The 16,106-nt window shown below is 35.7% G+C and overlaps 1 protein-coding gene across 2 annotated transcripts in view; it reads right to left on the bottom strand.

Moving 5' to 3' along the window:
* Positions 1–9,052, bottom strand: part of stac (SH3 and cysteine rich domain) — a 94,724-nt gene extending 85,672 nt beyond the window's left edge. The window contains exons 1-2 of one of the 2 annotated variants that reach the window (XM_030127614.1): positions 8,515–9,052; positions 4,346–4,378 (exon numbers count right to left, since the gene is read on the bottom strand). In XM_030127614.1, the coding sequence (XP_029983474.1) occupies positions 4,346–4,378; positions 8,515–8,628 (147 nt within the window). In that variant the 5' untranslated portion in view covers positions 8,629–9,052. The remainder of the gene's footprint in view (positions 1–4,345; positions 4,379–8,514) is intronic. The other variant, XM_030127615.1, reaches the window with a different exon arrangement.
* Positions 9,053–16,106: the final 7,054 nt, after the last annotated feature.

Below are 16,106 nucleotides of genomic sequence, written 5' to 3' on the forward strand. Positions count from 1 at the left end.
ACACTGACAGTAGAAGGGATCCACAAAGATGTGATTAAAAATGACTCACAAATACATTTTTTTTCATATTTAAAGGTTAAAATATAAGCATATGTGTTTGTACAAGGTTTGTTTTAGGCTGTAAAATGCCTTTGTTATACAATGCTTAGTGAAATTTACCATTTTAGTTTTAGTGAGTGAGCTGGTGCGTAGCATTATCTCACCTCTGACCCCCCTGGGCTAATATAGTTCTGCCTCTTTTGTCCAGATATGGTCATTTCTGGCTCCAAAAAGCCTACACGACAATGGCCTAATCACAAACTACTTGTGTCAAAATGGCAATTCAATTTAGTTCAATAGCTCTCATCTGCTTCTCTACAGCTGCAACTCTGTACAACACTAACTATAGTTAAGTTAGAAACTGAATCTGCAAAATGTCAAAAAAAACAATAGAACACAACACAGACTCCAGATGCAAGCTTCACATAAACACACAAGGCTATCTAACATGCTGGAACTTTAATCCTTTAAACCTAAAATCCGACAGGAACAGAGCTCCTCTGTGCACTCTGAGTGCCTCCTGACAAAAGGCAGAAAGTACCAGAACCTTCAATAATGAATTACATTGAGTTACAGTTATTTGAGGGTTTGCAGAAATATACAACAGCAATGTTTTTGTGGTGCCTTAGGTGGTTTTTGACAGAAAATTGACAATTCTGAATTAGGGTGTGTAAAAGGCCAGTGTAAAAGTCTGATATTAAACCAAACACTGGACTAGATCAGGCAATTTTAGCCTTAGATGGAACATTTGACTGAACAGACACTCCTGAGTGGAACACAATTAGACAACTGGAGCTCATGAATGACTACTTGGGGGCAGTAATACACCTCTATAATGTTTTTTTTTGTTTTTTTTTGTTTTTTTTTTAACCAACCACCAAACAAAATGTGAAAAAGCAGTAAATGAAGCAGTATCAACAGGAGGACTGACAAAACACTCTGTTTTTAAATCCAAAATATTACCACATCTCTCTTGACTTCAATGCGATCTCATTCATATTGTAGTAAAAAACTCACAGATAAACAGATCGCTGTGTGGGTCTGTTTACGACAAACATGATATTATGTTTTATCCGATAATATATTGCTCATTTCTTAAGTGGGGACTGCGGATGAAAATTAGCACTGATGCTAACTCCGGCATATTTACATGTTTATACTGAAATGGAATGTATAAGTGCGTTCATTAATGTGCACTGTCCTGCCTAAATAAAGATATAATAATAATAATAATGATAATAATAATAATAATAATAATAATAATAATAATAATAATAATAATAAGATGAGCACAAATAATCAATTAGCTGATTAGTCAAAAAGGTAAGCACTGCCAATGTCTTTTTTTAACAAAGTCAACATCTTTTTTATGTTATACTTTATTTATCATATTTATCAGACTGTCTCTGCCCGATTGCCTTTTTTTTTTTTACTATTATTTTGGTTTGAATGGAAGGCATTTGTTAACAGTGTTTTCATGACAAATCTACTTAAATTGGCTTGATTATTTAACTTCAGAAAAAAATGAAAAAGCCTAATTCCTTCAGTCACTACTCAGATAAGTGTATCTTTAATTTTGCCTGAACCTGACTTAATTACAAATGTCAGTCTAGCCAAATAAATCAATAAATTAAATAATAAATCTACCTTAAATCTTGCCAGTTTAAGCTCCTAAACCAGTCCATGAAAACAAAATCAGATTCCAAGGTCTAGTCATACATATATTTGTACCACTGTAAACACCTGTGGTTATTTTCTGCTTGTTTCTCATCATTTTCAAACATTGTCGGCTCCAACAAATTACCTGTACGTATTTGTATTTAGAGTTTGTTGTTCACATCTGCTGTCTGCTGTGATGTTGGATAACATGCCTGAGCGAATCATTTGCAGTGCTTATTCCTGCAGCTTTGGTATGGTTAAGATCAATCAATTCCATGGGTCATCCTGCAACAATCCATTTGGACCCGTTCTCTGCCATTACCACCCACACAGCCATGCTCACACACCCATTCACACACACAAACATACAACACATATATTTTCCTGCAGCTTAATAACACTCTTACACAGCTTTTAAAGGAATAAAAAAAACTTACACTACTAGTCCCAGATTAATACATATGATGTAAATGCAACATATATGGAGGCATGTGATACTACACACCTGTAAAGTGGTTTTCTAAATGTGCGATAAAAACGAAACCTTAGAGATAAATGAAGCAGCAGTGTGAGGAAATGTGCATGCAGCGAAGAGATCATGCTGTGTTTGATGGCACAAGATCGATAAGAGCTGTGTTGCAATATAGCAGTGAAGGTTAATGGGAACTATGGAGCAAGGAAGTGAAAAACAAACCAAAAAAACACACAATATTGCATAGTAGGGATGTAACGATTACCGGTATAGTGATAAACCGCAGTAAAATTTCCGACTGTTAGTCAGTATTACCGTTTAAATTCTAATTATCATGACAACCTTGCTTGATTAACGCACTTTGAAAATCAAAGTGATGCTGCTCATTTCCTGGAGAAGCAGATCACCCTAACATGTTTTAAAATCCTCATTCTTTCAGCATATTTACACTTGTTTATTAAACAGTTCAGAAAAATATGATTGTGTTTCACTTTCTGTTTGTGTGTGTAATATAGTGTATATGTGTGACGCTGTGAATGATTTGATATAGAAAATGGTCCAACAAGCTCCACTACGACCTGTCCAAATACTTTTTTTCCCACTCAAGAATCGATAGGAGAATTGATAAGGAATTGGATTGGTAAGTAGAATCGACAATGGCACTGATATTGATAAAATCCTATTAATTCCAACCCCTAGTGCAGATATCTCTTCTGCCATCTTTAATGCAAATGTGTATGTTTGATGTTTACATTAGGGTGATCAAAAAATTTTTTTTAAGATTCTCTGGATTAGAACCCTGCATTTGGTTCCATATCTGGCCAAATTACTTCGGTTCAAATTTTATGCAAATTCATTAATATTTAGAGGTTGCACAAGACACGTGAAGATTGCTCTATATACTAAAACATAACTAACCTAGTGAATAAGGCATATTAGAATAATTTGTAATTTTTTTCTCAAAATCAAACTGCAACTCACATAAAAATGTTACTTAGAAAGTCCAGCAACCACTGTTGCTTTATTGAAATTACAAAAAATGTTTCTGTGTTCTTTGACAACTTGGAGCAAGTACTGTTTCTGATCTTCATTTTTTGTTCGGCTACAGTTGAAGTCTTGAATAAGCGTCACCCCTCTTTCAGCAACATCATTGACAACTTTTCTGGAATGCACAATTTTAGCAGCCTTCTGAAAGTCTTCATCATCAGCCCAGTCTTCTGGAGGAATTCTTAAGAATGTTTGTGGCAGATCCAAAGTTTCAAAGAAACGCATCATGCTGGTGGTGTCAAAATCACTGATCTGCTTCCCTTCATAATCTGCTTGATTAAGGGTATCACAACGCTTTAGTGGAACCTCTGAACCTTCATTTTCCATAATGCTGTAAACCATCAGCTGCTTCTGCTCTTGTGACACTATAGAGTCCAAGAATGCCAGGTCAACCAATTCTTCACTCAAGTACTAAAGATGTCGGCAGCCTGACTTCATACATATATTGCTAGATGAAGCACTAAAACCTTGGTTTTGATAGTACTGCTGCTTCTCTTAGAAGGTCAGCTATGCTGAAAATGCAAAATTAGTCAATTTCCAGGAAACTTCCAGCAACTTGTGCAACCTCTAAAACATCTCCTTTTTCTTCCAATTTTTTTCCTAAATCATCTTTTGAATGCCAAAACCTAATGCAGGGTTCTAATTGAGGTTATCTGAAACTTTATTTTTTTTACCATGATTGTTGGACCACCCTAGTTTACATGTTAATATTTCAATGTTCCTGCCAAATGAAAGTAGATTGTTTGTTTGTTTTTTTTCAAAATATAACTTGGTTACATTATTTCAGTGTATGTATAAGTACTTTTTTGAACATTTTGAGCACATTTCAACAATACCACGATAATAATGATAACCATGATAATTTTGGTCACAATAACCGTAAAAATATCATTACATCCCTACTGCATAGTGTACCAAAAGACTTTAAATAAATATATTTAGAGCTGGAAATAAGAGAGAAAATGGGTTTAATATTACTACTTTATTGACTTTACTTAGTGATCTATTGTATAAAGTAGTAAAAGTTGTAATTGTAAACAACTTTTAGCTACATGTGCATGCAGGTGTGCTGATATGATGGGCTGAATTCAGCATTATACTATAGTTTGCACAAGCGTGGAGTCTCACCTTGCGCTTGTGATGTTCAGGCCTCACAGTATTCTTAAAGGAGGAATAAAAACACAAACAGCGCTTTATTTTCTGTATACTCAACAGTGGTTCTCCTTGAGCTGTCTGAGAACTCCAAGCACCATTTCACTTTTTAATTTCTGTCTCTACATAGACTATAATTATCTTAAATACAGGGAGAAGATGTGGCTGTTTGGCAGAAGCATCATATTAAGGAAAATGTCAGCCAGGAATCACTTCTGCCAATGTAAGAGCCCACATGCGAAGAGACTTTAAAAACACAATGCAACAGAGGAGGTCATCTCTTTCGTCTGAGCCAAATACCTACAGTAAAAAGAGGAAGTAAGTCTCGTCTGTCCTTTGCAGGAGCTTTAGGGACAGGACAGGGGAGCTGCTGTAGCCATACCATGATGACTAGTCCAATACTTTACTGCTAATTGTAGTAGTCTGGTCAACGTGTGACCCACATAGATAGCAGCACAAAACGCCCGAGGAAACCGTGGCTCTATGTCACACAGCCTACTTTCCTACAACAGGAGCAAGTAGAAAGTAAAAACATAGTGTGTGTCCCTAAATTATGAACATACCTTTAACCCATAAAGACCCAAACAGCCACGGGCGACCAAAACCATCTACTGATCTAAACTGTTTCATACCTGTTGATCCACTAATCCTATCAGTACATGTACATAATTGGTGTAAAATACATTTATTCATTTTTTCATGGTCATCATATATGACCCATTTGGATGTTCAGAGGCTCTGTTGTTACCGTGGAAACACCGTCATCTTCTACAACAGGGGTGTCAAACTCATTTTAGTTCAGGGGCACATTCAGCTGAATTTGATTTGAAGTGGGCCGAACCAGTAAAATAATAACATAATAATGTATAAATAATGTCAACTCCAAACTTTTCTCTGTTTTAGAGTGAAAAAAGTAAATTTACATTATGAAAAGGTTTACATCTGCAAACTATCTTTTCAAAAGATGTGAATAACGGGAACAAACGGAAAAAATAAGTGTAATTTTAACAATATTCTGCCTCAGTTTATCATTTACACGTGTACATTAGAACTTATAGATCACAGTGGATCTACAAACGCACAAAACATTTAGTAACAAGCAGAATTTTGTTAAAATTGTGCTTCTCTTAAGACATTTCAGGTTGTTCATATTTGTTCAGGTTATTCACATTTTTTGCGAAATTATACTTTGTTTTAGTGTAAATACTTGAAAATATTTACATTTACAAAGAGAAAAATGTGGAGTTGTCATTATTTATGTTATTACAATAGTATTTTACTGGTCCTGCCCACTTGAGATTGAATCATTCTGAATGTGGAACCTGAACTAAAAGGATTGTTAATATCTTAGTGTAATTTTTGCATTTCACAAATTCATCCTAAGGACCGGACTGGACCCTTTGGCGGGCCGGATTTGGCCCCCGGGCCGCATGTTTGACACCTGTATTCTACAACATTGATTCACCAGTAAAACCCATGAAGTTGGATCAATGACAGTGGATGAACACACTGGGTTTCTGTTCATTTAAGGGGAGATTTGCTTAAAAAAAACATTTTCCTCAATTTTCTCTGTTTCTGATATAATAACCCTCAATTTTAATCTGAGTTTTTATGAACATCTCCATGATCAATATATTAGCTATAGGAAAATACTTGATTTTCTCTGGAAAAAAATGCCAAATACAGAGGATAATATCATAATAAATGGTAATAAATTACTTAAGAAAGGGTAAATAGAGAGGAAAATGCATGTGGGAACTGCCATAAACATAGCACTGGGTCTTTATGGGTTAAAAGTGAACACCACAGTCCCCTCTATAAATAAGAATTAAAGCTACTCAACTTTTAAAGGCAACTGGTCCTCAAAAAAACATTTAAGATGAACTTGCACTGATTATTCTATAGAGTCTAATCCAAAAGAAACAAATATATATAATTAAATTCACGTGTCTGCTCTAAGTAGTGACTTTAATTTCAGTATCATTATGTATAAATGTTATCCAACCATTAAAAGGTAGACTATAGTGCTAGGCTTCAAATCTCTAGACCTTTAATGGCATTTAAAGGCCACATATTATTACTTCTGATGTATTTGCACCTGAGAAGCAGATACTAAAGTGTGCGACATCCAAACAAAGGATGCATGATAAAACAACAAAGATAAGCATCATAATACAATATCTCTATCAAGGCATATATTGTTATTTTTTGGATGTTTCGTTCACACTTTCTGTTAAAGAAACCACAAAATGCTTCAATGTGTTGTTGTTTTACTCGTGAATATTTTGAAAATGTAAACAATTTCATGATTGGAATAGCTTTAATAGGTATTTTATCAACATATCACCTACAAACAACCACCTGCTTTCATCAACTTTCATTCTATCAACCAAAAATCAGCCTTTAACCCTCAAAGACCTAAACATCTGCTGGTGAGCAAGAGCATCTACTGATCTAAAATGCTAAATGAATTTAGAACCACTAATCATATAATACAGTTCAATAATTCAAGTAAAATGCAGTTTTTCAGCTTTTCAGCAGCATCAGTTGTGTCTTTTTTGGATGGTAGTGAACATGGAACCACCTTCATTCTACAGTCGCAGAAAAAATTATTAGACCATCAAAAGTCACCAAAAACAATGGTTTTGCAATCAGGTACTAACTCCTGTGTGTATCATGTGACTAAAACTGACAGAAAAGAAAACGTGGAATGCCTAAAAGCACTGTTTTTGTCAGTACAATGCCATAGATACTGATGTAAGAACTGAAGTGATTTTGGTTATTATCAAGAAAACATGGAAAATGGATAGATATCAGCTCTGAAATTAAACTCTTATGAGCTATTTTTGTTGTTATCATTATATTTGTCCAAACACATGTACCTTTAGTTGTACCAGGCATTAAAATGAACAAGAAACTGAAGAAAACAAGGGTGGTCTAATCATTTTTTCCATGACTGTATAACACTGATTCACCAATAAAACCAATATAGTTTGACAAATGACAGCAATTGCCTGTTTTTATGCTCAGTTGATGATTTATTTAGCTGAAAAAAGTCACTTTTTCTTCAGTTTGTTCAGTTTTAATATCATAAACTTTGAGCATTTATTGACATCTACATGATCAGTAAACTGAATATAAGAAAATACAAGATTTTCACTGAGAAATACAAAATGCAGAGGGTACTATTAGAATAAATGGTGTTAAATCACTTAGGAAAGGTTAAATATAGAGGGGAAAAAATCATTTGTAAGTCACAATAGACAAGAAATTGAAGAAAACAAGGGTGGTCTAATCATTTTTTCCATGACTGTATAACACTGATTCACCAATAAAACCAATATAGTTTGACAAATGACAGCAATTACCTGCTTTTATGCTCAGTTAATGATTTATTTAGCTGAAAAAAGTCACTTTTTCTACAGTTTGTTCAGTTTTAATATCATAAACTTTGAGCATTTATTGATATCTACATGATCAGTAAACTGTATATAAGAAAATACAAGATTTTCACTGAAAAATACAAAATGCAGAGGGTACTATTAGAATAAATTATGTTAAATCACTTAGGAAAGGTTAAATATAGAGTGAAAAAATCATTTGTAAGTCACAATAGACAAGAAATTGAAGAAAACAAGGGTGGTCTAATAATTTTTCCCCCGACTGTATAACACTGAGTCACCAATAAAACCAATATAGTTTGACAAATGACAGCAATTAATTAGAAAATACAAGATTTTCAATGAAAAATGTAAAATGCAGAGGATAATATTAGAATAAATGGTGTTAAATCACAATATAGAGGAAAAAAATCATTTATAAGTCACAATAGAAGACTTCTAGGTCTTTAAGGGTTAAATTCTGATTTATTAAGATCATTATATGTAAGGTGAGAACATTTCTGTCCATATCCATTAGTCCTAGTCCACACCATCCCATAAGACCCAGCTCATACTGGTGTCTGTATGCGGTAAGTGAATGAAAAGTCCAAATGCAGCCTGTTGTTCAGTTCTGGACCTGACTGGTGGTTTGTTGGATTCTCAGTAGAAGTTAGTTGGTCCTTCTGTGTTCATAAGTTGCACTGATGCACAGTTGATGCATTTGGAAGTGCTGCTGAGTATGATATAATAACAGGACAGTCCTACCTTTGTTTCTTGCTGGCTGGCGTTCGCCGTCGGGGATTTTGGTGTTTCATTCTGGTCCCGTTCGTCCTCTTTGCCCCCACTTTCGTCCTGAATCATGTTTGCCGGTGGGATCATCCTCTCTTTCTCTTTAAAAAAAAAAAACTGTTGCGCTTTCGAGTTTCCCCCAATGTTTGTGGTTTGTTTGTTTATTTATTTGTCTTTTACATCGTTTCCATTCCTCTCTCTCTCTCGGTCTCTCCAGTCACCGTGACCCGAAGAGAAGAGAAGTCATCCGGACCGCTGCCTCGATGAGAAGCGGAGATGCGAGTCTCATCCGCGGGTAGAAAAACACAGAAAACGCGTCTTCGGGAGGCTGGGAAATCAAGATACCACCATAATAAAAACAACAAATAAAAGTTTACATCTGATCCGGCTCTGGTTCCAAGTGTTCTGCTGGTCTAAAGGGGGGTTTCGCCTTCGTCGTGTCGTGCGTAATATTGCCAAGACATCTCCAAGTGTGCGCCGTGCGCCACACACTGCCAGTACTGTGATGGGCGGAGAGCTGCAGGAGACAGAGGGAGGGAAGGAAGGATGAGGAAGGAGGAGAAATATGACACAACGAGACTGTCCTGCCAAAATACAAATGGAAGACACACACTCCGAGGGAAAAACAAAAAAACAAAACACCCATATGCTAAAAATGAATCACACATCTTAAAACTTCTTGATATGTTTACTTATAGTGGAAACCATATGGTTCCTATTTCCAGTGTAACCAACTTAGACAACTTAACCTTCATCCTGTCAACATCTATACCATAAAAAGACAGGCTGGAGTCCCTGAGGATGATGACTTATTTCTTCTCAAAACAAATTATGACAAAGGTTACAATAAATTGACATGTTGCATAAAGACAAAATGTATATAGTAACAAATGTCCAAATACAGTCTTCATTCATACAGAAGGTCCTTCATCCCCTTTGGTAACTTAGTCCACTGTTTTTCAACCTTGGGGTTAGGAACCCACATGGGGTCACCTGGAATTCAAATGGGATCACCTGAAATTTCTAGTAATTGATATTCATTCATTCATTCATTCATTTTCTGAACCTGCTTTTTTTTTTACTTTATAACTTACAGATCACAGTGGATCTACAAATACACAAAACATTTAGTAACAGGCAGAATATTGTTAACATTGTACTTACTTCTCTTAAAATGTTTCAGGTTGTTCATATTTGTTTAGGTTATTCACATTTTTTGTGAAATTATACTTTGTTTTAGTGTAAATACATGAAAATATTTACATTTACAAAGAGAAAAATTTGGCGTTGTCATTATTTATATGTTACTATGATAGTATTTTACCGATTTGACCCACTTGAGATTGAATTGGTCTGAATGTGGAACCTGAACTAAAAGGATTGTTAATATCTTTGTGTAATTTTTGCATTTCACAAATTCATTCCAAGGGCCGGACTGGACCCTTTGGCGGGCCGGATTTGGCCCCCGGGCCGCATGTTTGACACCTGTGCTGTAGACCGTCCTGCAAGAGATACAAAAATCAGAACTAAATCTCTTCATTCATTATCTGAACGCACTTTATTCTCACTAGGGTCACCGGGGTCACTTGGAGCCTATCCCAGCTACATAGGGGCGAAGGTGGGGTACACCCTGGACATGTCACCAGTTCATCACAGAGCTGAACATATAGAGACAAAGAGTCACTCTCACATTCAGACCTATGGGCAATTTAGATTAACCAATTAATCTATTAGTGCATGTCTTTGGATGGTGGGAGGAAGCCGGAGTACCCAGAGAGAACCCACACAGACACAGGGAGAACATGCAAACTCCACACAGAAAGGTCCCACCCCCCATCAACTGGTGTTGGAATTGAACCCAGGACTTTCTTGCTGTGAGGCATGAGTGCTATCCACTGCACCACCGTGTCGCCCTAGTAATTGATAATAGTAAAAAAAATTAACTTACTAATAAAGAATATATGGTGAGTTGACAGAGACAATCCCAATACACACTTTAAAAATTGACTGTAGAATTAACACCAAAAAGTTGTAAAATTGGAACATAAAAAAACTGTAAGTGACAATACAAAGCAAAGTTGTTTATTTGAAAAGATTTTTGTGTTAACGATTGAATCAAATATAGCTGTAGTTTTTACAGGAAGAGTATGTGAACAGAACCAGATTTGTATGTAGAAATTATGTATTTCTATTGTTTTTTGTTTTTTGTTTTTAAATAAAACAGTACATTGAAAAAGAATGTGAAGCCGTTTAAATTGCAAGACCATAATGTTGAAATAACGGCCTATTTGAGGTTTTTTAAATAAAAAAGTTGTAAAAAAGTAAACATTTAACGATTTAACATTTTAAATTTGTACATGGTAGAGTTGGTAAAGCAGCTCATCCAGTAACCAGAGGATTGGTGGTTCAAATCCTGGCTCTGACTGTCCATATGTCCTAGTGTCATGGAAGACACAACCCTAAACTGACCTGGTGGCTTTGGACACCATGAAGGTCTATAAAATGCACTGAATGAGTGCAGTCCATTTACCAGTTCTACATGTTACTCTGTAAATATGTTTACAGTTGGATGTGTTTTTTACAGTATTGTTCTGGAAACCACAGCTACCACTTTTTTTCTGTAAAAACAACAGGATTCTTTTAACAGTGTAAAAGACAGGACAAACTGTGAATCTGAAACTGAAGCACTGTGGTACTGTTTATCTGTCAAATGTTCATTGTGGTCAGTTTCAGATGCTGCAGCTCTTTCATAATTCATAGTTTGAGTTATTGTTTGTTCAGTATTAATTGTCAGCCTTGTAAATCCAAGATGGACTGACTGTACATATCCTGACCAAGGAAAATACAATTCTCACTTTGTGCAGTAATCTACACCTGGCTTTACTGCCTCCGTCCATAATAATATACATTATATAAACTAAATGTCGTGTTAAATTAATGTTTATTTGCAACATAGTATAGCAAACTATCACATGATCAAAAACAAATTAATTTTAGCAAAAAAAAAGTCTCTGTTTTGAATGTCTGGGGTCGCCAGAAATTTGTGATGTTAAAATGGGGTCATGAGCCAAAAAAGGTTGGGGACCACTGCCTTAGTCTGACAGATGCGCTGATAATTGCTTTTTTTTTTTTTTAATTTTGATTTGATTTTCTGTATTTAATAAACCAAATGATGAGAAATAAAGTTTATTTGTATCTGTGTAGTTTTATGGTCTTATGTTATAGATTTCAGTCTTATCATGTAAAGGCCTGAATCTGTTACAACTAAAAGTCTTCATGGTCCTTCCTCCTTCCCACGTAGATTCACAAATGTAATCTTGAGAATTTCTTCCTTTTGGCAGCACAGTATTTGTCACAGCATCTTTGCTGCATAGATGGAATGGGATGCACTAAGGCAGGAAAAAATGGGTAACATTTACAACAGAAAACAACAATATGAAGTAAAAACAGATTGTTTATTATGGTGGTGCAGTGAATAGCATTGTTGCCACACAGCAAGAAGGTCTAGAGTTCAATTACAACACCAGAAACCTTTCTGTGTAGAGTTAGCATGTTCTCCCTGTGTTTGTGTGGGTTCTCTCCACATACTCCAGCTTCCTTGGTTGTTTGTCTCTATATGTCCATGTAATTATACCCCGCCCCCCAAAGGGAAGGCAAGGGGTATTGTCTTTGATTCTTAACACTCTAGCAGCAAAACTAATGGTTGAATTCATACCAAATTGGGGTTATAGATTGAGTGACCCAGAATAGATGTGGTTACATTTAGGGAAAAGCAGGTCAAAGTTCAAATTTTTTATGAATTTTCTCTTTTCCCATTTACTTATAATGGATGAAATTTCACGTCTATAAAAACATTAGACTTGCCACATACATAGAGCCAATTGATATGCTGACATCAGCACATGCATAGACATGATGACATCAGCTGGATCGATGCCAAAATAAGCTACAATATGTGCAAGAGGCAGGGTTTGTTGTGACTGGCACCACTTGTTGAAAATGGCAATCATTTTACTAACTTACCTAGTTAAATTAATGTAAAATAAATGATTAATGAAATCACAAAGCACTGGAGTTATAGGATAAAGTATCTGTGAGATAAGATGTATCCAAGAATAAGACAAAGAAACATAAAGAAAAGTGTCATGTTTAGTTAAGATTTGCAGACATGGGAAGATTTATAGTGCACTGACAGGGTTATATTATATTTCTAATGATATTAGTGTTTTTTGGATTAGTAGATAAGTGTTCTCCAGCTCTGGAAAACATTGACCCTATTGAGAACCTCATCAAACAAGGTCGAGCCACTCACATTTTTGCTGGAGGGCGGCCTTAAAGCATCTGACAGTGATGTGAAAGACGGGTGAAGAGCATTATAGGACATTGTGACTGAAAGTTAGAGCTATTCCACTAAACACTGAGTTGTGTCATATAAAAATGATCTTGAACTTTTTTTATTTGGATCATTTGAGTCAGAAAAACATAGTATTCTTTGTCATTTACTGCCAATAAATGACTATAACTTTTCCAATAATGTGGGAGAAATGTTGTAAGATGTTTGTACATTAGAAATAAACTTTATTACACTCCCTTTACCTGTAACTAATCAAACTAGTGGCCTTTTTATACTGAAGAGCAACTTTGTCACTGTCCAATGTATTTGCACATAAATAACCTATTAATTAGGAAATAAACATTATAATGCTTCGGCTTCTGTAGTGAGTTATGAGTTCCTCTCCCGCCTCAGATGGGATAGGTGTGATGCTTTCTGTAGTGATACATCACTCGGCCTGCAGGCTCCCCTGTGATGTGATGTCCTTGAAGTTATATTGTGGGACGAAGGAGGCAGGCGCCAGACTGCAGCCTCCTCACTCTGACAGGAATACAAACACCAACACAGTCCCAAGGAGTCAACAGTACAATGTGTACCCGGGAATGCCCAAAGCATTGTGCCCCACCCTCTAAAATGTGATTTATTTCTCACTGACAGGCCTAAAATATCTGCTAATTGAGAAGAATAAGAAGAGGAAAAAAGGAATTTAAGTCATCATCTAAAAGCAGGTGAATGAATGTAAATAAGTCCTAAAGTAGCTGAGAAAGCATGTAGTATTAAAGGCACTGTATGGAGTATTTCTAAATATATTGTATTTAAGAGGTATGCACTGAATATATTTTATTTATTTATTTCATTTGACCTTTATTTAACCAGGAAGTCCCACTGAGATTAGAAATCTCTTTTGCAAGGGAGACCTGGCCAAGGTAGTGGCCATACAAGTCAAAAGTATGTAAAACACATATATAACATGTACACAGTGATGGGCTGGGACATCACTGTGAAAGGATATGACCACTAGAGGGAGTAATGAGTTACTGTGGCCTTGATTCTGCTGACGACCAAAATGACAGAACATAATGAGCTGATAAAGAAAAGTGATAAGTAATATTTAAAGTCAAAGAAAGTGCCAAAATAAAATCCTTTTCCACAAGGTTCTCAAAAGTTAGTAGTAGTAGTTAGTAAGTTTATACTTCTTCCTACTCCTTTTCAACCATGCAAAATTCAGACTTGCACGTACTTAAAGATAGATTCTGTTCATTTAAATGTTATTTTGTTTTTGCTTTAATTACATTCGTTTTGTTTTATTTTGTTTCTTTGCATGTTCGAAAATAAATAAATAAATAAATAAATAAATAAATAAATAAATAAATAAATAAAATTTTGAAACAATAAATTAACCAAAGGTCTGACCAAAGTGTTCAATACCTGTACTCAACTGTCTGTTACTGAGCTGAGCTTGTACTTGTCTTGGAATATTTTCATTCTGCTCTAAAGGCTTTTAGTTTTTCTAAGAGCTGCTCAGTTTTATTTGAATACTTGTCTTGTTCCTGTTGTGTATTAACCCATAAAGACCCAAACATCCACTGACAACCAAAACTTGGTGATATAAAAAGTTTAATGGCTGTTGATCCACTAATCCTATCAATACATATAAATAATTGGTGTAAAAGCAGTTCATTATGTTTTCATGGTCATTAGATATGACCCATTTGGATGTTCAGAGGCTCCATAGTTACCTTGGAAACACCGTCATCTTCTACAACATTGATTCACCAGTAAAACCCATGGAGTTGGATCAATGACAGTGGATGGAGATACTTGTTTTATATTTAGTTAATGATATATTTCTTCCATTTTCTCTGTTTTTGAAATAATAACATTCAACTTTAATTTGAGCTTTTAAGGACATCAATCATTATCTATGTATTAAATATAGAAAAATACTTGATTTTCACTTGCATAATTATGAGCATAATATTAGAATAAATAGACATAAATCAGTTGAGAAAACTTAAAAAATAGAGAAAAAATAATAATTTGGGAACTGCCACAAAATTGGTACTGGGTCTTTCTGGGTTAAGAACACTTGGGCAGTGTGTTGATACAGGTATTAATTAATAAACAGTATTTTTGTGAATCTTTTACTGAAACCATGTACATACATGCATATGGGGATTCTTACGTACCATCCTCCCACACCATTCTACGATGACCTCTTTTCACCCCTTTCCAACCCCATGTAAACTTTTCTACCAGTGGTGGCTGCTCGTCTTTCAGACAGGGGAAGCTCATTGTCGGCTTACATCAAAAAAAATTGTCACGTTATTTAAACATACATTCGGCCCTTCGTTCCTTTTTAAGAAAATGATCAGTAACCTTATCGTACCAAGTAGGCGTCTTTTCCAGGGACTTGACCAGTGTCCTCCGAATGTCCAGCAGAGCTAGGCTGCTTAAACTGCCTTGGCCCATTGTGTTGTGGGTGTAAGACTTCAGCCTTTTTAAACCAGAGATGCTCCTTTCACTCCGACCTAGCCGACAGTATGATTGATTTAACTGTCTACAAAACTATATTAAACTCGAACAAGAAATGATTAAATTATGTAACTGAAACAAGAAAACGCTGAAATTATGTTAAATTGAAACAAGGAAGTACAATGAGTGTGTTTTATTTACAGTGCAAGAAATGAATGAGTAATTTCGTAGTGGTTTCTCTCTCCATTTCACAGCAGAATGTGTGATGGTATTAAACTGAACTGTCAGTGAAGGAGTAGATCTGAAACTAGCTGTCAATCAAACGGGATTCAGCCTTTCGACTGATCCTCCAATCAGCACGTGGGATTCTGGCGTCCAGCCCGGCCGAGCTCCGCCCACAGCTCCATTCACCCCCAGAGACGCCCGGCGTCCGGCGGCGGGACAACATCGTGGCATTTATCCAATTACCGTCCAGTTTTGAGGCAATGAAAAAAACTGTTCCACTCAGTCCCATTGAAGCCCAGAGACGCCTGCAGTCTACGGACAAATGCACTGAGCAGAGATGTATGAGAAAACAGCGCAACGGGAATGTATGAGAAGTGAACAACATCAAGTCTATTGATTTGTGATGAAGCTGATTCTGAATGAACTCATCTTTGAGATGAACATGTTCTAACACATTTGTAGTCAATGACATGTCAACACAACCGAACATATTTAACCATTTAATTTTCGTAATTTTAGGGGAAGCCGGGCCTCC

This window comes from Sphaeramia orbicularis, chromosome 22 (assembly GCF_902148855.1).
Source record: "Sphaeramia orbicularis chromosome 22, fSphaOr1.1, whole genome shotgun sequence".
Taxonomy (NCBI): domain Eukaryota; kingdom Metazoa; phylum Chordata; class Actinopteri; order Kurtiformes; family Apogonidae; genus Sphaeramia; species Sphaeramia orbicularis.